Source organism: Mobula hypostoma, chromosome 16 (genome assembly GCF_963921235.1).
Source record: "Mobula hypostoma chromosome 16, sMobHyp1.1, whole genome shotgun sequence".
In the NCBI taxonomy this organism is placed as follows: Eukaryota; Metazoa; Chordata; class Chondrichthyes; order Myliobatiformes; family Myliobatidae; genus Mobula; species Mobula hypostoma.
In genome coordinates, this window is record NC_086112.1 from 64,701,048 (window position 1) to 64,726,350 (window position 25,303).

The window sequence follows — 25,303 nt, forward strand, 5'->3', positions numbered from 1 at the left end:
TGAACTGACTAACAATTCTCTCACGAATTTTGGTACAAAGGGGTGAGCCATGACCCATCCTTGCTTGCAAAGACTGAGCCTTTGATAGACGCTACTTTTGTACCCAGTCATGATACCTCACCTGCTACCAATTAGCCTGCTTAATGTGGAGTCTTCCAAACCGGTGTTACTTGAATATTCTGTGCACTTTTCAATCTTATTTTAACTCTCCCAACTTTTGTTGATTGTGTTGCAGCCATCAAATTCTAAATTTGTGTATGTTTACAAAATACAATTAGGTTGGTCAGTAAAACTATTGAAAATCTTTTCTTTGTACTTTTGTCAAATAAATAAAGGTTCATGTGAATTAACATATCACAGATTTTTGTTTTTATTGCATTTTGGAAAATATCCCAACTTTTCTGGAAATGGGGTTTGTATTTGCTACAACTAGAATATAAAGCAAGGATATAATGTTGAGACTTTATAAAGCACTGGTGAGACCTTACTTGAGCAGTTATGGGCTCCTTATTTTAGTAAGGATGTGCTGAAACTGGAGAGAGTTCAAAGGAGGTTCACAAAAACGATTCCAGCATTGAATGGCTTGTCATATGAAGATGGCTCTGGGCCTACATTCATTAAAATTCAAAAGAACGAGGAGCGACTTTATTGAAAACTGTTGAATACTGAAAGGCCTTGAGAGCGTGGATGTGGAGAGGATGTTTCCTATGGTGGGAGAGCCAGAGGATTCAGCTTCAGAATACAGGGGCATCCTTTTAGAATAGAAATGAGGAAGAATTCCTTAGCCAGAGAGTGGTGAATCTGTCAAATTCGTTGCCACAGGTAGCTGTGGAGGCCAAGTCTTTATATACAATATATCTAAGGCAGAGGTTGGTAGGTTCTTGTCTGGTCAGGGCATGAAGGGATAAGGGGAGAAGGCAGGAGACTGGGGCTGAGAGGGAAACTGGGTCAGCCATGATGAAGTGGCAGAGCAAACTCGATGGGCCAAATGGCCTAATTCTGTTCCTAGATCTTCTGGTCAAATCTAAAACAATAATTATTGAGGAATTTTAAATTTATAGAGGGAGGGACGACAAATAAAATTGACAAAAGCAGGCTAGTGTTTAGCTAGTGTTCATGGAATCTATTTAGAATATTTTTCTGGAAACTGTGTCCTGGAGCCACACATGAGTCTCAAGAAATTGGAGACAGAAGAGATTGCAGATGCTGGAATCTGAAGGAAGTCAGCAGGTTGAGTAGGGGTAATGGTACTGTCAATATTTGAAATTCTACATCAGGGCTGAGTGTGGAGAGGGAAGATAAGCAGTATAAAGGGAGGTGAGGGGTGGGGGGGGGTGAACGGGGCCAGTAGGGGAAAGATGGACTGCAGAGGGTGAAGGATGATGGGGAGATGGAGCCACATTGGAGAGGGATGGAGTTGGGAGACGCAGATGGATGAGAGATATATTGAAAGTAGCCCAGAGACGAAAAAAAGCAGATAGAATCAAGAGGGTGGAGAATAAAGGTGGAGATAGTTCCCGGAGATTTGAGAAGTTAACAGGTTTTCTGGTGGATAATGGCAGGCAAAGATGAAATTCTAAACTGTACTTTCCATTGGCAAATAAAAATGCAAGGTGATGCATTAGCAGTTAATTGAACACTGGTTTCAAACTGGGGGAGTGACAGCATTTCAAGTAATGTACAAAAATGGACAGGACATATGAAACTAATTAGCAAGCAAAATATGCAAATATTTCTACAACAGTGTAAAAACGCAGCAATAAAAAAGTGGGCCTCAAAGCAACTAAAAGGGAATGAGTTAATTGGCCGGGTTAAACTGTTTCAGTAAAATAAACATGCAAAGAAATTAAAGGAAATCAATAATTTTAACTTATTGATATCATTAAGGAGAACGTATTGGAGAAATTAATTTAGAACCAGCCAAGTTCCTTAGGCAATATAGCCCCGAACCCAGGATGCAAAAAGAAATGACTGCAAACATAGTAATAACCTATAAAAATTCCCAAGATTCTGGAAGTCCCAGCAGAAGGAAGCAAATTTTAACAACATTCAAGGAAGGAACAGAAAAATAAGAAATTGGAAATGCAGGTGGCCTAGTAATTTGTCAGCAAGATGCTAGAATCCATTGTTCAGAAACTGTGCCAAAACACTTGAAAAATTATAACCAGTTTTTTTAAGTAATCACCATATTTGACAAATCCAAATGTTTAAGAATGTATTCACCAGGGTAAGTGAGGAAACCAGAAAATATAAATATGAATTTTCAAAAGGTATTTACATAGAAACATAGAACATAGGTGCAGGAGTAGGCCATTTGGCCCTTCGAACCTGCACCGCCATTTATTATGATCATGGCTGATCATCCAACTCAGAACCCCGCCACAGCCTTCCCTCCATACCCCCTGACCCCCGTAGCCACAAGGGCCATATCTAACTCTCTCTTAATTATAGCCAATGAACTGGCCTCAACTGTTTCCTGTGGCAGAGAATTCCACAGATTCACCACTCTCTGTGTGAAGAAGTTTTTCCTAATCTCGGTCCTAAAAGGCTTCCACTCTATCCTCAAACGGTGGCCCCTCGTTCTGGACTTCCCCAACATCGGGAACAATCTTCCTGCATCTAGCCTGTCCAATCCCTTTAGGATCTTACACATTTCAATCAGATCCCCCCTCAATCTTCTAAATTCCAACGAGTACAAGCCCAGTTCATCCAGTCTTTCTTCATATGAAAGTCCTGCCATCCCAGGAATCAATCTGGTGAACCTTCTTTGTACTCCCTCTATGGCAAAGATGTCTTTCCTCAGATTAGGGGACCAAAACTGCACACAATACTCCAGGTGTGGTCTCACCAAGGCCTTGTACAACTGCAGTAGTACCTCCCTGCTCCTGTACTCGAATCCTCTCGCTATAAATGCCAGCATACCATTTGCCTTTTTCACCGCCTGCTGTACCTGCATGCCCACTTTCAATGACTGGTGTATAATGACACCCAGGTCTCGTTGCACCTCCCCTTTTCCTAATCGGCCACCATTCAGATAATACTCTGTTTTCCTATTTTTGCCACCAAAGTGGATAACTTCACATTTATCCACATTAAATTGCATCTGCCATGAATTTGCCCACTCACCCAACCTATCCAAGTCGCCCTGCATCCTCTTAGCATCCTCCTCACTGCTAACACTGCCACCCAGCTTCGTGTCATCCGCAAACTTGGAGATGCTGCATTTAATTCCCTCATCCAAGTCATTAATATATATTGTAAACAACTGGGGTCCCAGCACTGAGCCTTGCGGTACCCCACTAGTCACCGCCTGGCATTCTGAAAAGATCCCGTTTATTCCCACTCTTTGCTTCCTGTCTGCTAACCAATTCTCCACCCACACCAATACCTTACCCCCAATACCGTGTGCTTTAAGTTTGCACACTAATCTCCTGTGTGAGACCTTGTCAAAAGCCTTTTGAAAATCCAAATATACCACATCCACTGGTTCTCCCCTATCCACTCTACTAGTTACATCCTCAAAAAATTCTATGAGATTCGTCAGACATGATTTTCCTTTCACAAATCCATGCTGACTTTGTCCGATCTTTTCACCGCTTTCCAAATGTGCTGTTATCACATCCTTGATAACTGACTCCAGCAGTTTCCCCACCACCGACGTTAGGCTAACCGGTCTATAATTCCCCAGTTTCTATCTATTTGATAGAGTATCACATAAAATATAGTCCAGACAAAAAAAGGTCAAGTCCCCGAGTCCACGAACATTGCAGCAGTCTGCAATCGAACATGATACAGCTCGTCTCCTGCCAAGTAAACCTGGAGAGCACACCAGCATGGACACCGTGCCATACCACCTCTGACACCTCGCTCGGATGGCTGAGAAAAGTTGCCACACAGCTACCCCGCCATTCACAAATAAACTGGTCTTGCACTCACTATCAAAACTGCACGCCAAGTTCACGCACCATCTCCGACACCTCTCTGTTGCAGGTAGCAACACGGTCCTCACCAAGTCCAGCTCCTTCAGTTTCCCTGTCAACAAGCAACTCCCTGATTGGGTAGACCTGCAGCAACATACTGGACATACTAAAGCAAAAGCCGTGGATGAACCAGAAGATTCATAGTCTGCTGAGGGCTAGATCTGTGGGATTCAAGACTGGGGATCCAGAACTATACATGAAGTCCAGGTACGACATGTTTTAAGGGCAAAAAAAAACAATTCTGAATGAGATTGAATCGGATGCCTGTACCTCTAGCAGGGTCTGCAGGCCCAACACATTGGATGTAATTACAAAGGCAGCACAACAGCGACTATATTTCATTAAGAGTTTGAGAAGAATTGGTATAGCACCAAACGTACTCGCAATTTCTACAGATGAATTGTGAAGAGTATTCTAACTGGTTGCATCCCCAACTGGTACGGAGGGGCCACTGTGCAGAATCAGAAAAAAACTGCAGAAAGATGTAAATTCTCCCAGCTCCATCAACGGCACTAGTTCCCCAGCAACCAGGAACATTTCTGTCATACATTATGGAATTCACAGATTACGATGATGCATACTCACATGGCCTCAACAATTCACTTGATTCATAATTACCTTATTTTCTCAGGATGGAATGGACACAGATCTAAAAAAATGGCCACTTAATACCATAGTGTGGGCACGTGGCCAGGTGGTTAAGGCATTGGACTAGTGACCTGAAGGTCATGAGTTTCAGCCCCAGCCGAGGCAACGTGTTGTGTCTTTGAGCAAGACACTTAATCACACATTGCTCTGCAACGACACTAGTGCCAAGCTGTATGGGTCCTAGCGCCCTTCCCTTGGACAACGTTGGTGTCATGGAGAGGGGAGACTTGCAGCATGGGCAACTGCTGGTCTTCCAAACAACCTTGCCCAGGCCTGCGCCCTGGAAGTGAAGACTTTCCAGGCACAGATCCATGGTCTCGCAAGACTAACGGATGCCTTGGCTAATACAATATCAAAGTTTATTTCTTCTCAAGATTTTAATGAACAATTGCACAAACTGAGCAAACCAATACGCAACTATTGGGTGTCACGGTAGTGTAGCAGATAGTGCAACACCATCACAGCTCAGGGCAGAGTTTGGAGTTCAATCCCAGCGCCCTCCCCGTGGAATGTATGGGGTTTCTACGGGTACTCCGGTTTCCTCCCACAGTCAAAAGTAGTACAGGGTAGGTTAAATGATCTTTGTAAATTCTCCCTGGATTACATTAGCGTTAAATCAGGGTTGTCAGGGATTGCTGGGTGGCGTGGTTCAAAGGTCCAGAGGCGCCTATTCTATACTGCATCTCTAAATAAAAAAACTAACAAGCATTTGCAGATGGATAGTATTTATGGAAATACATTACAGGTATGGAGTTATAGAACACCCTAGCACAGAAACAGGCCCTGAAGGCTATCCAGTCTGTGCCAAACTATTATTTTGCCTATCACTTCGACCTGCACCTGGACCACAGCTTTCCATACCCCATCAAAATCTCTCTCAAATGTTGAAATCAAACCCACATCCACCACACTGGCCACTAGTTCAACACTTTTACCACCCTCTGAGTAAAGTTTCTCCTCATGTTCCATTTAAACCTTAGCCCACAACCTCTAGCTTTAGTCTCATCCAATCTCAGTGGAAGAAACTTGCTTGCACATACTCTATAATTTTGTATACCTTCATCAAATCTTCCCTCATTATCTTATGCTCCATGGAGAAATGACTTAACCTACTCAACCTTTCCCTGTAACTCAGGTCGCCAAGTCCCAACAACAACCTTATAAGTTTTCTCTGCTCTTTCAATCTTATTGATAGCTTTCCTGTAGGTAGCTGACCAAACTGCACACGATACTCTATATTAGGGCTCACCAACATTCTATACACCTTCAACATAACATCCCAACTCTTGTACTGAATATAAATGCAAACAACAGGAATTCTGCAGATGCTGGAAATTCAAGCAACATACATCAAAGTTGCTGGTGAACGCAGCAGGCCAAGCAGCATCTGTAGGAAGAGGTGCAGTCGACGTTTCAGGCCGAGACCCTTCGTCAGGACTAACTGAAGGAAGAGTGAGTAAGGGATTTGAAAGTGGGAGGGGGAGGGGGAGATCCAAAATGATAGGAGAAGACAGGAGGGGGAGGGATGGAGCCAAGAGCTGGACAGGTGATAGGCAAAAGGGGATACGAGAGGATCATGGGACAGGAGGTCCGGGAAGAAAGACAAGGGGGGGGGGTGACCCAGAGGATGGGCAAGAGGTATATTCAGAGGGACAGAGGGAGAAAAAGGAGAGTGAGAGAAAGAATGTGTGCATAAAAATGAGTAACAGATGGGGTATGAGGGGGAGGTGGGGACTTAGCGGAAGTTAGAGAAGTCGATGTTCTTGCCATCAGGTTGGAGGCTACCCAGACGGAATATAAGGTGTTGTTCCTCCAACCTGAGTGTGGCTTCATCTTTACAGTAGAGGAGGCCGTGGATATACATGTCAGAATGGGAATGGGATGTGGAATTAAAATGTGTGGCCACTGGGAGATCCTGCTTTCTCTGGCGGACAGAGCGTAGATGTTCAGCAAAGCGGTCTCCCAGTCTGCGTCGGGTCTCGCCAATATATAAAAGGCCATATCGGGAGCACCGGACGCAGTATATCACCCCAGTCGACTCACAGGTGAAGTGATGCCTCACCTGGAAGGACTGTTTGGGGCCCTGAATGGTGGTAAGGGAGGAAGTGTAAGGGCATGTGTAGCACTTGTTCCGCTTACACGGATAAGTGCCAGGAGGGAGATCTGTTACTCATTTTTATGCACACATTCTTTCTCTCACTCTCCTTTTTCTCCCTCTGTCCCTCTGAATATACCTCTTGCCCATCCTCTGGGTCACCCCCCCCTTGTCTTTCTTCCCGGACATCCTGTCCCATGATCCTCTCGTATCCCCTTTTGCCTATCACCTGTCCAGCTCTCGGCTCTATCCCTCCCCCTCCTGTCTTCTCCTATCATTTTGGATCTCCCCCTCCCCCTCCAACTTTCAAATCCCTTACTCACTCTTCCTTCAGTTAGTCCTGACAAAGGGTCTCAGCCTGAAACGTCGACTGCACCTCTTCCTACAGATGCTGCTTGGCCTGCTGCGTTCACCAGCAACTTTGATGTATGTTTCTTGTACTGAATACTTTGATTTATGAAGGCCAATAGTGCTTAAAGCTCTCTTTTTGACCCTGCCCACCTGTGACAGGCAGCTCTTTCAGCAAATTATGGATTGCTATTTCCAGATCCCCCTTTTCTACCACAATCCTCAGTGCCTTATTGTTCACCATGTACATCCTACCCTAGTTTGTCATCCCACAGTGCAACACCTCACACTCGTCTTCATTAAATTCCATCTGTCATTTTCAGCTCATTTTCCCTGCAGCTCCAGATCCCACTGCAACCTCTGATAGCCTTCCTTGCTGTCTACCATACACCCAATCTTGCTATCATCTGCAAATTTGCTGCTCCAGTTTACCACATTATCATCCAGATCATTGATATAGATGACAAACAACAACTGACTCACCACTGATCCCTGTGGCAGACCACATGTTAATGGCCTCCAATCACAGACACAATCATCTACTATCTCTGGCTTCTCATGCAAAGCCAATGTCGAATACAATTTACTACCTCATCCTGAATGCCAAGCAACTGAACCTTCTTGATCAACGTCCCATACAGGATCTTGTCAAAAAATGCATAATACTTTCAAAAACTTAAAGGTTTCAAAAATATTTGGCACATTTTTAAAAACAGCTGCAAGGTAGCTTCACTTCTGGAGATGCAAATGTTTCCGCAGGAATGGCTCCAAAGAGAATGTAAGCTGCCTAAAACTGTAGCATTCACATTGACAACAACCTAGGGAAAAATCTTATTTTCTGTAGCAGTCATTAAATCATTTATGAAGATGAGATAGAAGTTTTATGTTCTCTGTGAACCTTGCCCCCACAGGGAGAGAGGCAAAAAAACCCCAAAGAGCTACATAGTACTCCATGGGCTAGACATGGAATGAAGCAGCTGGAATTAATGGACAAAAGCTTGAACAGCTCAATAATTTGTACTAGCGAGCTTGTTTCTATCATTGGTTGAGCAAGAAATCCACTGTAAGGAAAAACTTAATTTAATGCTGATAATTGCAATAGTTTGCATATTTATATTAATGGAAATAGCACCATACAATCAGTATTATGATCCATTTCGGTAGGCAAATAAATCAAATTCTTACCTGGTAAAAATTTTAGTGATTTTAGCATTTGTTTTTCCTGGGAGAAATCAACCATCAAATGAGTCATGTTGTCACTAATCTTTGGTTTCAAAGATAGCCGAAATGCAGGAGCCATTGTTACCCTAAGAAAATGTGAATTCCTTATGTTAATAAAAGTACAGAGTTCTTTTCTCTAGTTAGTTGAATGGATTTTAAAAAACCTAATCTAAGCCGATTTAACTATTTTCACCATGCTCCCCTCAAACTATCTCCCCACCCCACAACAACTAAATTGTAGGAAGATGATGATTCACACAGCTATCAGCAACCTTGCTGTTCAACAGTTTAAACCGTCTTTCTCTGCATACTTCTACAGGTTGGAGAAACCTTATCAATTTTATAATTGGACAACAATGCTATTTCAATAGCCCATCCAAGATGTAGTGGAACATTCAGGGCTGGTCCAATATTACAGATGTACTGATAGTCACACTGAGTGAGTAGGAAAGATGCTAAGATGCATACAGTACTGTTCAAAAGTCTTAGGCATCCTAGATTTTAAATACAAATAGTCTTAGATGTTTATTTTTTGTCTTCTGCATCAATGCGTCAGTAGAAAAGGACAAAATTTAGATTTCCAAACAGTTAATTTTCCAAAACAAAAAGTTAGAGAATATTTTGTATTTCATTAAAGAAAGTAACAAATTGAATAACCGACCACTTTACAAATAAAAACTTGATTACTTTGTAGGTATATAACTCAGTACATGATTAAACAAAGATAACAAACAGGTGCTAATAATCTATGACATAATGAGTTGAATGAATTAAACTGCTTAACTGAAATGGAAACAGGTGTACAAGGAATAAAACTGGGTGAAGAACAATTCGACTAAAAGCTGAGGATGTGGCAGATGTGACAGTTTAACCTTCAAATCATTAATTCTTACACCATGGCATGAGTGAGTAGAGCAACAATACAAAAGGCATTCATCCTGCATTAGCAAGGTCTCTCCCAAGCAGAAATTTTGCAGTAGACAGGAGTTTCAAGTGTGCTGTTCAAGCTCTTCTAAAGCAGCACAAAGAAACGGACAAGGCTGAAGACTAGAAACACAGTGGTTTGCCATAAACTGAGTTCAAACTGATGTCTCTTCTAAATCGGAAGTCCAGCACTGCTATCAGTGCCGAACTCACAGAATGCACTGGAGCCCAAGTACACCCCTCTACAGTCCAGAGAAGTCTTGTCAGAAGTGACTTTCATGGAAGAGCTGCTGTAAAAAAGCCATTCCTCTGAAATGGAAACAAAGACAAGAGACTCACCTGTGTACAAAAACACGAGGACTAGGGTGCTGAACAATGCTCTGGACTGATGAGTTAAAATTTGAAATTTTTGGCTCATACAGGAGACAGTTTATCTGTAGAAGAGCTGGAGAGCACTACACGGATGAGTGAAGTGAAGCACAGCGGAGGTTCCCCCACAAATTTGGTGCTGTATTTCTGCAAATAGACTTGTTGATCTGGTTGGAACTAATGGATTCCTCAATGCTGAGAAGTACAAGCAGATTCTCTTCCATCATGCAATACCATCAAGGAGGCATCTGATTAGTCCCAACTTCATCCTGCAGCAGGACAATGACCCCAAGCACACAGCCAAGGTCAGAAAGAACTATCTCAGCAAAAAGAACAAGGAGTTCTGCAACAGATGGTATTGCCTCCACAGAACCTGATCTCAACATCATTGTCTGCTGAAGAATTGTGGCAAGTTCATAAGTTGCTTGAAACAACCTACCAGCCAATTTTCTTATGAAACTGCATGACAGTGTACCCAAGAAGAAATAATGCAGTTTTAAAGTCACTCAAATATTGAATTGATTTAGCTTTTTTACTGTGTACTGCTCTTTATAGTTTTTTTTGATATTTAGAAACTTTTCATTTGATTATTTTTGAAAGCATTTTTGCTGTACTGAATTTTTTTACATGTACCCAAGACTTTTGCACTGTACTGTATATTAACACTAATATCCAAAAGCAAATTCACTCACTGAAGACAGTTTAAAGAGATATACAAGTCAATGAGCTGGGAATCATGTTTGGTAGAACAGAACAATGCAATTTGTAAATGCTGTCATTGATTTGAATATAAAGGTGTGTCTAGTAATCCCTGATCTACCAATCCCTGTATTCCTTTTATTCTTTTTTTCTGTGAGACTCTGTAATGCATATTATTCTGTTATCAATGCAATACCATCCTCAAATTTGGGAATAAAACAATGAGCATAATAGGATAGAATTTAGTCAAAAGTGATTTAGGTGCATCAGAAACTGGGGTCTAAGACCGGAATAAACAATGAAGCCACAAAGTACAATGTGATATAGTACTGGAGGAAAACCTTAAAAAGGTCTGAAAGTTAAACAATGGCGAACAGTGAAATTGATAAATACTTTACTAATAACATTTAACCACCCTTAAAGTGATGAAACAGCTGCAGCAATTGAGAAATTACATACTTAATCAAAGAAAGTGCCTTTTGGCTGTACTATAAACTCAAGGATTGGGCAATTTTAAGGTATTGATAAAGAAAAGGGAAATAGGATTTGAGTAGTCTAACTAGAAATATGCAAAAGATTACAAAAGGTTATTTATATATATATATATATATATATATATACACACACACACTGTATACAAAAAAGTACTTAACTAAAGATACATGGGTCTCTTACTAAGACAGGAGAAATTCCATTGGAGAATTAGAATGGAGTAAATGAGCTTAAAGAAATTAGCATTAGTTAACGTATTGAAATCAGGGGACTGAACAGTGATAAAAGGCATGACAGACTGAATGTGAAGTGAAATAGGTGGTGTAGCAAGCAATTAGGAAGTTAACTGAAACATTAGCTTTTATTATACAAATACAGAGTTAGTAAATCTTGCTCCAATTACAAACGTTTGTATATAGGCCATACATACTGCCACCACCTCTGGAAAAGTGTATAGATCTGGTTTCCTTAACCAAAAGGGGATATCACTGTTATAGATGGGAGTGCTGAGAAAAGTTCACTGATTAATGATATAGCAGGTTATTATGCGAGACTGGGCACATTTTTCACAGTATTTAGAAGAATGAGATGAGATCTAAAATGAACATTTAAAATACTTGAGGTTAGCTAGGGTAGAAGCAAGGATGATGCTCCCCCTGGCAAGGACTCATCGTCTCAAAACAAGGGCTTGACAATACAGAATAGAAATAGGAAATAATATTTCTTCACCTACCACGCAGTGAATTTTTGTAAGTATCTTCCTAAAAGTCTAGGGTAGTTCAGTAGCCAAATATATTCAAAACAGGTGGGATTTTTGATTAAGGGAATTGAGAGACATGGGTTAGGCAATAAACCACGCTAAAGTAAAATGTCTGCCATAACCTTACTGAATGGCAGAGAAGCACAAAGAACTGAAAACCTCCCATCGCCGTTTCTGTGTTCTAGTGCTTTCAACTTAAAATGATCAGAGCATTGATGAGTGGCTATTGGACAGATCAACCATAACAAAGATAGCTAATTAAAACTAGACCTGTATGAAAGCTTTTGAGTTTGAGTTCAGAAGATAATGGCTGAAAAGTACAAATGAGAACACCCCTAATGCTAATCTAAAGCCAATGAAAGCAAACAGCTAAATGGAAGGGACCTGCAAAATAGTTATCTACACAAAATACTAACAAACCAGATCTTCTGCAATTACCATTTCAAGTCCTGCATTGCATACACCAGAGTTGGAGAATTGTTATTTTATGCATCAGGTATTATTTCCCAGCTCAATAACTTGCCACCAGTGGCAAACTCCTTAAATAGAGAGCCTGCATGTTTAAATAAGTGAAAGTTATTTAGGATATTTTTCTTACTTTCACATGTAAAGATATTCCTTCTCTTTACTATGAAAGAAAAAAACCATGGAAATTCTATTCTCATTCCTTTACATTTTCTCAATCTTGACAACATTAAAGTTCTAATAGATAGTACACACATACATTATTGAAATATTACGACAGAAGATAAATAAGTTTTTTTTTACCTATCTTTGATCTGCTTGGCAGCCTTGGAGTGAAAAAGGAAGAGGAAAAGAGGATGTTAGTTCCACTCATGCAAGTTGACCGAAACATCATGCTGAAGGGCAAGAGGTAAAAGTATAAAAGAAAGGTACAATTTCATTCCTGAAAATCAAGGCTTTCTTCAATAAACAGCGACATTTTGTATTAATATAATATTGCAAGGAGATTACAGCATAAGCATTGTTGCAGCAGTTAGTGGATTAGAGCTGCAGTTACCAAAGTTATTTTCATAAGCGCAAAAGCACATACAATTTCCAGTTATTCAAGCAACATATCAACTGTAGGGAAAATACTTTTTGATTAAGACTTTGAAAAACAGAATTCAAAAGTACAGAGGTTCAGAGATATTTAAATGAACACTACACTTGTCCCAATTTTAAGAAGTTACCAGGTAATTAATTCAAAAATTTGGCAACACCAGCATCACACGGTATTGGCCAAAACTCATGCAGTTGTAACTTGTATCTTCCAAAGAGAATTAGATTTGGTTTATTATTGTCAAAGGTTCTGAGATACAATGAAAAACTTGTCTTGCATACCATTCATGCACATTATTACACAGTGCATCGGGGTAGCAAAATAACAAAATGCAAAGTACAACAGCTACAGAGATAATACAAAGGAAGAAAATGCTTGCAAAGCATGTTACTGTGAACTTTATAATGAAGTACCAATAGGCCATAAAGGAGATTTAAAGCCAATTGTCAAAAAGCAGCCTCCAAGAATTGAAAATGATGACGTACCAGCCTTTGTTTGCATGATTTTGCATTTGAGCCCAGTTAGTTTAAAAGTTCAAAATAAGATCAAATTTACTTTTTCACAGCACAACTTCAAATCCAAAACAACACACAAAAAATTCTGGAGGAACCTAGGTCAGGCAGTTTCTACGAAGAGAAATAAACAGTCGACGTTTGTGGCTGAGGCCTGATAATGACCACATTTAGAATTACTGAAATTATTTACCATGTCAGACATCTTCTGAAGGCCATGTAAATATGCCAAATAACTAGCTATGTATAGCACTTACATTTTTAACATCAGAACAATTTTCAGATTGTGGAAAAGCTTCAGCATAAATAACTGTTACCCTCACCAAGTACAGTGTTTCAAGTTTTACAACTTAGGTGTCATTAAGTTGTAATGAACCAACTACTAGAATTTACAGTTACAGCGCACTTTTGGAAGGCAATAATGGCATGTACAGATGTCCACCCTAATCTATTAGATTTTTCAGTTCATTGCCTGAAGAGGTATATATTGAAATACCCTTTATAGTAGGCAAGGAAAAGTAATGGGCTTGAAATAGGTCAGTCACAGCAACTTAATATGAAGCACATATTTCATCAAACCAAAAGCAAGGCAGATCTTTTGGAGGAACCATATTCCCAACATCACAACAGTGTTTAAATTTCAGAAACACCACCAGATAGGAAGCATACTTGTATATCCCAGCTGGAATGAACCTGTTGGAAATTAACCTAAACAAGGTAAGCAAACACAAGGAATTCTGCAGATGCTGGAAATTCAAGCAACACACATCAAAGTTGCTGGTGAACGCAGCAGACCAGGCAGCATCTCTTGGAGGAGGTTCTCCTCCTAGAGATGCTGCCTGGCCTGCTGCGTTCGCCAGCAACTTTGATGTGTGTTGCTTAAACAATGTAAGCATTTCTTTTTCCATGATTACTGGTAAATATGAAACAACAATTCTTTTGGAACTTTGCACCTAAAGTTGAGTATTTCTATGACATTCAAATTAAATTTTTAACAATAGTTAGCCATTCTATAAATCCAAGTACAACTCAATTCATCAAGATTCAGGAAACATTGCTGCTTTTGCCTAGCTTAATACAATAAGCAATTGTCAGAGACTATCCCTGCAAATCTCTCCTTTAACTTTACTGGGGTGATCCTTTTTTTTCCACCATGAGACTCACTTCCTTCTTAAGAAGCCTTTCATTTATAAGACGACTTTCTCTACTACTTCTGAGGCACCATAAACAAGGTGACTCACGTGAGCACCTCCGATGCAAACCATCAAACACTCCCATTTCCATCTGCTACAGCTGAGAACCACAACTATATCCATGGTCAACACACACAAAATGCTGGAGGAACTCAGCAGGCCAACAGCAGCAGCTATGGAAAAAAGTACAATTGACATTTTGGGCCGAAACCCTTCCGCAGTCCTGGAGAAAAAAAGTTGAGGAGTAGATTTGGAAAGTGGGGGGAGGGGGAGAGAGAAACTTGGAGGGGGAGGGAAGTAGCAAAGAGTTAGGAAGTTGATTACTGCAAGAGACAGAAGGCCATGGAAGAAAGAAGAAAAGGGCGGGGGGTGCAGGAGCACCAGGAGGCGGCGATGGGTGAGCAAGGAGATAACATGAGAGAGGGACAAGGGGATGGGAAATGGTGAAGGGGGGGGTGAAGGTATTACAGGAAGTTTGAGAAATCAATGTTCATGGCATCAGGTTGAAAGCTACCCAAATGGAATATAAGGGTGTTGTTCCTCAAACCTAAGGGTGGCCTTATCCCGACAGTGGAGGAGGCCAGGGATGGACAAATCGGAATGGGAATGAGAAGTGGAATTAAACTGGGTGGCCACTGGGAGATTCCGCTTGTTCTGGCAGACAGAGCGTAGACACTTGGTGAAGTGGCCTCCCAATCTACGCTGGGTCTCAATGATATAAAGGAGGCCATACCAGGAGAACCAAACACAGTATATGACCCCAACAAGCTCACAGGTGAAGTGTTGTCTCACCTGGAAGGACTATTTGGGGCCATGAAAGATAGTGAGGGAGGAGATATAGGGGCAGGTGAAGCACTTGTTCCGTTTGCATTGCCAGCCAACTGGAGGGTGTATTCAAGGATATTTTCAACCTCTCACCGCTACGGTCACAAGTTCCCATCTGCTTCAAAAGGGCAACAAATATACCAGTGGTCAAGAAGAGTACTGTGAGCTGCCTTAATGACTATCGTCCGATAGCCTCATATCTGGTGATGAAATACTTCGAGGAGATGGTCATGGCTAGACTGAACTCCTACCTCAGCAAGGACTTGGACCCAATGCAATTTGCCTATCGCCACAATACATCTACGGAAGATGCAATCTTAAGGGCTCTTCATATGGCCTTAGATCAGGGGTCCCCAACCTTTTTTGCGCTGCTGACCGGCCGACCCGGGGGGGGGGGTAGGGTTGCCAACGGACAAGAGTAGCAGTCAAAGTAAGACTACAATGACCATGAAGCGGGCACCAGTGCGCATGCATGACCTGCGCATGCGTGTACCTGCCGATATTATTCTCTGCAAAGCGTTTCTGGTGATTCTGTTCGGGGGGAGGGAGGTGTTCATCGCGACCGGAATATTGGTAATAAGGGGCTAATACACTCAATTTCGTTTCTAAAAGGGTTTATCTAAGGAATTTAATATTAGACACACAGCACATATTTTCCTCGCATGAATATAGTGATGAGTCAATCATCAGGGGAGGATGGAGAGCTTGAAGTGTTGAAAGAACTTCCAGTAGAAGTGGTAGAGGCCGGTTCGATATTATTTAAAGAAAAATTGGATAGGTATATGGACAGGAAAGGAATGGAGGGTTATGGACTGAGTGCAGGTTGGTGGGACTAGGTGAGAGTAGCTTTCGGCACGGACTAGAAGGGCTGAGATAGCCTGTTTCCGTGCTGTAATTGTTATATGGTTATATAAGTCACTTATCAGTCAATAGCATCATAACATTTTAAGTAACGTTTGGATATTAAACACACAGCACATATTTTCCCCGTATGAACATATAAAATCATTGCAACACACCAGTATCGCTGAATCAGTGGGAGCCCTGGGCTTGTTTCCCTGCAACAAGACGGTCCTGTCGAGGGGTGATGGGAGACAGCAATACTCGAAGGAGGTTCCTTATGTCCAGTCTATTTAGTTTTCGTCGCATTCATTGCAGAGATATGTTGGAAATGGAAGCAACGTTTTCAGTTCTTTCGTGGCTATCTCAGGATATTTAGCCTTGACTTTGATCCAGAATGCCGGCAGAGATGTTATGTCAAACATACTTTTCAACCCGCCGTCATTTGCAAGCTCGAGGAGTTGATCTTCTTCCTTTGCTGACATGGATGACGCGCTGTTAATGACCTCGCATGTGTTCAAGCTCAACAGTGCGTGACAGGGAATGAGGAAAGGTGCAGCTGACTCATATCGTTTCCTCGCGGCCCGGTAGCGAAAGCTCTGCGGCCCGGTGGTTGGGGACCGCTGCCTTAGATCACTTGGACAATACAAACACCTATGTCAGGATGTTGTTTATTGACCATAGCTCAGTGTTTAACACCATCATTCCTACAGTCCTGATCGATAAGCTACAGAACCTGGCCTTCTGTACCTCCCTCTGCAATTGGATCCTCGTCTTCCTAATCGGAATACCACAATCAGTGCGGATTGGTAATAATATCTTCTCCTCACTGTCGATCAACACTGGTGCACCTCAGGGGTGTGTGCTTAGCCCACTGCTCTACTCTCTCTGTACCCATGACTGTAAGGCTAGGTATTGCTCAAATGCCATCTATAAATTTGCTGATGATACCACCAGCAAATCTCAGATGGAGACGAGAGGGCGTACTGGAGCGAGATATACCAGCTAGTTGAGTGGTGTCAGAGCCACAACCTTGCACTCAACATCGGTAAGGCCAAAGAGCTGAGTGTGGACTTCAGAAAGGGTAGGACAAGGAAACACGAACCAATCCTCAGAGGGATCAGAAGTGGAGAGAGTGAGCAATTTCAAACTCCTGGGTGTCAAGATCTCTGAGGATCTAACCTGATCTCAACATATCGATGCACCTATAAAGAAGGCAAGACAGCGGCTATATTTCATTAAGAGTTTGAGGAGATTTGGTATGTCACCTGAAACACTCAAAAACTTCTACGGAAGTACCATGGAGAGCATTCTGATAGGCTACATCACTGTCTGGTATGGGGAGGCGGGGGAGAGAGAGGCTACTGCACAGGATCGAAACAAGCTACAGAAAGTTGTAAAGTTAGTCACCTCCATCTTTGATACTAGCCTCTGTATTACCCAAGACATCTTAAAGGGGCAGTGCCTCAGAAAGGCGGTATCCATTATTAAGGATCCCCTTCACCCAGGACATGCCCTTTTCTCACTTTACCGTCAGGAAGGAGGTACTGAAGCCTGAAGGCACATATTTAGCATTTTATGAACAGCTTTATCCCCTGCCATCCAATTCCCAAATGGACAATGAACCCATGAACTCTTCCTCACTGTTTTTTAAAAAATTATTTGTTTCTGCACTATTTTTAATTTGAGTATTTAATGCACAAATGTATTCTTAGTGTAATTGATTTATTTTTCTATTTTATCATGTATTGCATTGTACTGCTGCCACTAAGTTCAGATTTTACAACATACGCTGGTGATGTTAAACACGATTCTGAAAATAATGGAAAGCCACTTTGCAGGGAAGGCAGGCAGGCATCAGTGTTGAAATTCATTTCTACCTCCAGAGTACATGTAAAACCTTTGAGCAATTCAGGAAACGACTTAAGATCATGAACTCAAACCCAGCAATAAGCTCACAGCCTACACAACAGCAATAATTTGTGCCCTTTTGTGTGCTTCAGAGACACTGACAACATGCATGCACTTCAAAGAAATGCAAGTGACTCTAATACTGTCTCAGTAAAATCTTCCAAATTCATTGGGATGGGACAAGTAATTTTAGCACTGATGTTATGATCACAATGAACCTGCTCAAGACCTCGACACACCTGATTTCAGGTTTTCAAATGAGTAATTTCAGATTCTATCATGGTAAAGGACATCCAGGGGTTCAAAAAATAAAAGTTGAGGATGTGCTAAAATAATGAAACAAAAATATAACATGTATTTAGATCCATGCAAATGTATTGTCCTGTCAAACTGGAGCAAGGAACTAGCAGCTCAAGTCTTCATACAATGGGAACTAACTAAGCAACCCTTCCTCAGCTGTGGATGGAAATGTCAATCAAATCTCTGGAGCTTAGCTTGATCTCACAACCTTCTGCTAGTGCTACCAAGTACACCTTTACAGCTAAGCTTTGATTTCAATTTGTCCAAGTTGGATTTCATCTCAATAAAATCGTCCATTCTGCAACTGACCAGATTTTACCCCCACATATGAAAAGCCTATCCTATCATTATTCTAAAGATTATGCTTACTGTTTTTTGGATATTCTCTCATGTTATTCTTTTCCCACTTGGTTCTAGGCAGTAAGTCAGCTCAAGCCCTGCTCTGTGAACCTCTAATTGACAAGAACATACTGATCAATAAAGTTCTCTTGAAATCATTTCAGAAATTCCTCCCCTTCCTTGCCCCTTATGTAATTGCTAAAGCAGTCTTTACCAAGATACTGATATTCCTCTATTTTCAGAGGTTTTCAGCTTGGAAAACATTTCATTAAGTAAAAATTTCTATATGCAAGTGTTTTCCGATATTGTCAGTGTAAAAAATACTAGTTACAATTTAGAACTTGACAATTTTGAACAAAAATTTAGAGAATTAAAAATGATGGAAACAAATAAATTAGGGTGTAATTAATAGTAAAATAGGGTAGAAATGGGGACAATGGAGCCTTTGAGGAACTCAAGTGAAACCAAAATAACCTTAATGGGTCTTGACAGGATGGATAGGCCCTTGTGCAAGAACACAGAACTCAAGAGTCTATCTCTTTTCTGACAGACAAGATGGAATTTCCTACCAATGCCACGTGTCTTCAGCTCTCTCATTACTAAAAGCTGAAGGATGCAGACACTTCTTTGTAGCAGAGAAGTGGATGAAAGGTAACCACATAAAGGGAATGCAGAGTGAAGGTAGCAATCAGTGTTGCCATGATCTTAACATACTGTGGGCTAGGCCTGAGTCTACTACTGCTCTTGACTCAGTGGCTTTGCCACTGAACTGGTGCAAAGTGAAGTACGAGGCAGAGTTATCATTGATGTTAGAAAGAGGTAATGCTATTGAATCTTTGTTGTGAGCTTGCACCAATGAAAACAAGTTTCTTCCTATGGCTGTTCCTGGGTGACTGATGGACATCTAGACAGATCTCTTCTTGAGCTAATAAAGCATTTTCTCTCATACATCATGCTGGTATTATATTCTTTGAAGATATTTCTTGAAATGGCTTCACTGTCCCCTGCAAAGTAGTAATCCTCAGACATAGGAGTAGCACCTGGGTCATATGCAGTAACGAGGAAGTCACTTTGGTAGGAAAAAAAGCCAGCTAGAGATATTATTATTAAGGCTCACTCTTATCCAGATTCTTCCTTGCACATCATTAATGAAGAGGGAAAGAAAATTACAGATACAGCAGTCAAACAAGGTTTCTTGATTTGCTGAATGGACTGAACTGCTGATTCAGAAATGGCAAAAGGTGGAGATGTGTCATGATAAACTCTTGGTGGCGCTTCTATGTGGTAGTTTTGTCAAACTCATGTTCCTCCGACCTTGAACACTGAATGGTCAAATGCCATCCACTCTATTTACCTAGGGAGTTCTCCCTCATAATCCTGACCACACTTTACATACCACCAGCTTCCAACTTCTTTGAACAAAATGCTGCCCCATTACCATCAGCATATAACCTGTAGCACCCGAAGTCCGAACACTAGACCACTGTTATACCAAGATAAGGAATGCCTACTCTTCCATGCTCAGACCATATTTCGGTAAATCTGAACACTTGGCTGTCCTTCTCCTACCTGCATACAGGCAGAAGGAAAAGAGCAAAGCTCCGGAGATTAGGATTATTAAGAGGAGTTAGCAGGAGGCAGGAGCAGCAGCTATGGGGTTGCTTTGAGTCAATGGACTGGGCTGTATTCAAGGACTCATCTGTGGATTTGAATGAATACATCATGGTTGTAACAGATTTTATTAAAACAGTTATAGATGAGGGTGTCCCCATAAAATCATTTGAAATCTTCTCCAATTAGAAGCTCAGGATGAACCATGAGATCTGCAATCTGTTGGGAGCCAGATCAGAGGCATTCAAGTCTGGTGATTAAGAAGGTACACGAAGTCCAGGTATAATATCCAGAAAGCCATCTCATTGCACAGTACTGTATTTGTCAATGTGGAGTGGAGAGCAAGTTTGTAACTCTGGCGGGAGCAAAACATTCCAAAGGTGGAGCACCATGGGAGGAGCGTGGGACAGGTGGCAGAGGGGGAGTGCCATGGATTGTGTGGGGGGGGGGTGTGGAGGGGTGAGTGCAGACATACCCCACCCTGAAACAGCAGGCAAGGTCATTTGGTCATTTGATTCCAAACAACTGGCTTATTGATCATTACAGAATGTCTCTCTGGTGCTTCCTACTCCTTCTGCTCTACTTTCCACTTTTCACAACCATGATTTCCATCTCCCTGCCCCTTTCTCACCGTCTACAAAACACTCATATCAGAATCAGGTTTATCATCACTCACCTGTCATGAAATGTTTTGTTTTTGCGGCAGCAGTTTAGCAGTACGATACATAAAATTACTACAGTACTGTGCAAAATTCTTAAACACCATAGCTATATATAGCAGTGGTCCCCAACCACCGGGCCGTGAGGAAATGATATGATTTGGCAATATGAGTCAGCTGCACCTTTCCTCAATCCCTGTCACACCCGCCGTTGAGCTTGAATGCACATGAGGTCATTACGCATGCGAGGTCATTACCCACGCGTCTTCCATGTCAGCGTGGGAAGGAGATCAACTCCTCGAGCTTGCAAATGACGGTGGGCTGAAAAGTATGTTTGACATAACATCTCTGCTGGCAGTCTGGATCAAAGTCAAGGCTAAGTATCCTGAGATAGCCATGAAAGCACTGAAAACGTTGCTTCCATTTCTAACATATCTCTGCAATGAATGCAATGAAAACTAAATTGCAGAATAGTCTGGACATAAGGAACCCCCTTCGCGTATCGCTGTTTCCCATCACTCCGCGAGAGGACCATGTTGTTGCAGGGAAACAAGCCCAGGGCTACCACTGATTCAGTGATATTGGTGTGTTGCAATTATTTTATATGTACATACGGGGAAAATATGTGCTGTGTGTTTAATATCCAAACATTACTTAAAATGTTATGATGCTATTGACTTATAAGTGCCTTATATAACCATGTAACGATTACAGCACGGAAACAGGCCATCTCTGCCCTTCTAGTCCGTGCCCAACGCTACTCTCACCTCGTCCCACCGACCTGCACTCAGCCCATAACCCTCCATTCCTTTCCTGCCCATTTACCTATCCAATTTTTCTTTAAATGATAATATCGAACCTGCCTCTACCACTTCTACTGGAACTTCATTCAACACTTACTTCAAGCTCCCCTGTCTTCCCCTGATAATTGACTTATCACTATATTCATGCGAGGAAAATATGCGCTGTGTTTAATATTAAATTCATCAGATAAATCCTTTCAGAAACAAAACTGAGTGTATTAGCCACTTATCACCTATATTCCGGTCATGATTAACCCCCTCCCCAAACAGAATCGCCAAAAACGATTTGTGGGAAAAAAAATTGGCACGTACACGCATGCGCACTGGTGCCCGCGCAAGGCTTCATGGTAATTGTAGTCTTTCTCGGGGTAAGCACAACCTACTTGACGGCTACTCTTGTCCATTGGCAACCCTACCTGCGCCCCCGTGCACCCCCCCCCCGGTCGGGCAGTCCGCAAGAATATTGTCAATAATAAACCGGTCCGCAGTGCAAAAAAGGTTGGGGACCCCTTAAATATATTATCCGACTCGGCATCCAACATGCCTATATTAGGAATCCAACAGTGAATTATGTCAATTGCTGCAGTTTTTTTCAAAAGGTGTGTATTCCATTGGTTTGTGTAAACACAGTCATTTCCAAGCAGCCATTAGTCAACAATATTTGTTGACACAGGTGTACCATCTGGGTTTGCAACTAATGCTTATTGCTTTTGTCAATATAATATTCCTATTAGTCATAGAAACATAGAAAACATAGAAAATAGGTGCAGGAGTAGGCCATTCGGCCCTTCGAGCCTGCACCGCCATTTATTATGATCATGGCTGATCATCCAACTCAGAACCCCGCCACAGCCTTCCCTCCATACCCCCTGACCCCCGTAGCCACAAGGGCCATATCTAACTCCCTCTTAAATATAGCCAATGAACTGGCCTCAACAGTTTCCTGTGGCAGAGAATTCCACAGATTCACCACTCTCTGTGTGAAGGAGTTTTTCCTAATCTCGGTCCTAAAAGGCTTCCCCTCTATCCTCAAACTGTGACCCCTCGTTCTGGACTTCCCCAACATCGGGAACAATCTTCCAGCATCTAGCCTGTCCAATCCCTTTAGGATCTTACACGTTTCAATCAGATCCCCCCTCAATCTTCTAAATTCCAACGAGTACAAGCCCAATTCATCCAGTCTTTCTTCATATGAAAGTCCTGCCATCCCAGGAATCAATCTGGTGAACCTTCTTTGTACTCCCTCTATGGCAAAGATGTCTTTCCTCAGATTAGGGGACCAAAACTGCACACAATACTCCAGGTGTGGTCTCACCAAGGCCTTGTACAACTGCAGTAGTACCTCCCTGCTCCTGTACTCGAATCCTCTCGCTATAAATGCCAGCATACCATTCGCCTTTTTCACCGCCTGCTGTACCTGCATGCCCACTTTCAATGACTGGTGTATAATGACACCCAGGTCTCGTTGCACCTCCCCTTTTCCTAATCGGCCACCATTCAGATAATAATCTGTTTTCCTATTTTTGCCACCAAAGTGGATAACTTCACATTTATCCACATTAAATTGCATCTGCCATGAGTTTGCCCACTCACCCAACCTATCCAAGTCACCCTGCATCCTCTTAGCATCCTCCTCACTGCTAACACTGCCGCCCAGCTTCGTGTCATTCGCAAACTTGGAGATGCTGCATTTAATTCCCTCATCCAAGTCATTAATATATATTGTAAACAACTGGGGTCCCAGCACTGAGCCTTGCGGTACCCCACTAGTCACCGCCTGCCATTCTGAAAAGGTCCCGTTTATTCCCACTCTTTGCTTCCTGTCTGCTAACCAATTCTCCACCCACACCAATACCTTACCCCCAATACCGTGTGCTTTAAGTTTGCACACTAATCTCCTGTGTGGGACCTTGTCAAAAGCCTTTTGAAAATCCAAATATACCACATCCACTGGTTCTCCCCTATCCACTCTACTAGTTACATCCTCAAAAAATTCTATGAGATTCGTCAGACATGATTTTCCTTTCACAAATCCATGCTGACTTTGTCCGATCATTTCACCGCTTTCCAAATGTGCTGTTATCACATCTTTGATAACTGACTCCAGCAGTTTCCCCACCACCGACGTTAGGCTAACCGGTCTATAATTCCCCGGTTTCTCTCTCCCTCCTTTTTTAAAAAGTGGGGTTACATTAGCCACCCTCCAATCCTCAGGAACTAGTCCAGAATCTAACGAGTTTTGAAAAATTATCACTAATGCATCCACTATTTCTTGGGCTACTTCCTTAAGCACTCTAGGATGCAGACCATCTGGCCCTGGGGATTTATCTGCCTTCAATCCCTTCAATTTACCTAACACCACTTCCCTACTAACATGTATTTCACTCAGTTCCTCCATCTCACTGGACCCTCTGTCCCTTACTATTTCTGGAAGATTATTTATGTCCTCCTTAGTGAAGACAGAACCAAAGTAATTATTCAATTGGTCTGCCATGTCCTTGCTCCCCATGATCAATTCACCTGTTTCTGTCTGCAGGGGACCTACATTTGTCTTTACCAGTCTTTTCCTTTTTACATATCTATAAAAGCTTTTACAGTCCGTTTTTATGTTCCCCGCCAGTTTTCTCTCATAATCTTTTTTCCCCTTCCTAATTAAGCCCTTTGTCCTCCTCTGCTGAACTCTGAATTTCTCCCAGTCCTCAGGTGAGCCACTTTCTCTGGCTAATTTGTATGCTACTTCTTTGGAATTGATACTATCCCTAATTTCTCTTGTCAGCCACGGGTGCACTACCTTCCTTGATTTATTCTTTTGCCAAACTGGGATGAACAATTGTTGTAGTTCATCCATGCAACCTTTAAATGCTTGCCATTGCATATCCACCGTCAATCCTTTAAGTGTCATTTGCCAGTCTATCTTAGCTAATTCACGTCTCATACCTTCAAAGTTACCCCTCTTTAAGTTCAGAACCTTTGTTTCTGAATTAACTATGTCACTCTCCATATTAATGAAGAATTCCACCATATTATGGTCACTCTTACCCAAGGGGCCTCTCACGACAAGATCGCTAACTAACCCTTCCTCATTGCTCAAAACCCAATCCAGAATAGCCTGCTCTCTAGTTGGTTCCTCGACATGTTGGTTCAAAAAACCATCCCGCATACATTCCAAGAAATCCTCTTCCTCAGCACCTTTACCAATTTGGTTCACCCAGTCTACATGTAGATTGAAGTCACCCATTATAACTGCTGTTCCTTTATTGCACACATTTCTAATTTCCTGTTTAATACCATCTCCGACCTCACTACTACTGTTAGGTGGCCTGTACACAACTCCCACCAGCGTCTTCTGCCCCTTAGTGTTACGCAGCTCTACCCATATCGATTCCACATCTTCCTGGCTTATGTCCTTCCTTTCTATTGCGTTAATCTTTTCTTTAACCAGCAACGCCACCCCACCTCCCCTTCCTTCATGTCTATCCCTCCTGAATATTGAATATCCCTGAACGTTGAGCTCCCATCCCTGGTCACCCTGGAGCCATGTCTCTGTGATCCCAACTATATCATAATCATTAATAACAATCTGCACTTTCAATTCATCCACCTTATTACGAATGCTCCTTGCATTGACACATAAAGCCTTCAGGCGCTCTTTTACAACTCTCTTAGCCCTTATACAATTATGTTGAAAAGTGGCCCTTTTTAATGCTTGCT

At 41.9% G+C, this 25,303-nt stretch overlaps 1 protein-coding gene across 5 annotated transcripts in view; it reads right to left on the minus strand.

Moving 5' to 3' along the window:
- Nucleotides 1-25,303, minus strand: part of LOC134357449 (FSD1-like protein) — a 77,096-nt gene that overhangs the window by 31,615 nt on the left and 20,178 nt on the right. For all 5 annotated transcript variants that reach the window (XM_063069042.1, XM_063069041.1, XM_063069038.1 and 2 more), the window contains 2 exons: nt 12,305-12,327; nt 8,257-8,378 (listed from right to left, as the gene is read on the minus strand). In XM_063069042.1, the coding sequence (XP_062925112.1) occupies nt 8,257-8,378; nt 12,305-12,327 (145 nt within the window). The remainder of the gene's footprint in view (nt 1-8,256; nt 8,379-12,304; nt 12,328-25,303) is intronic.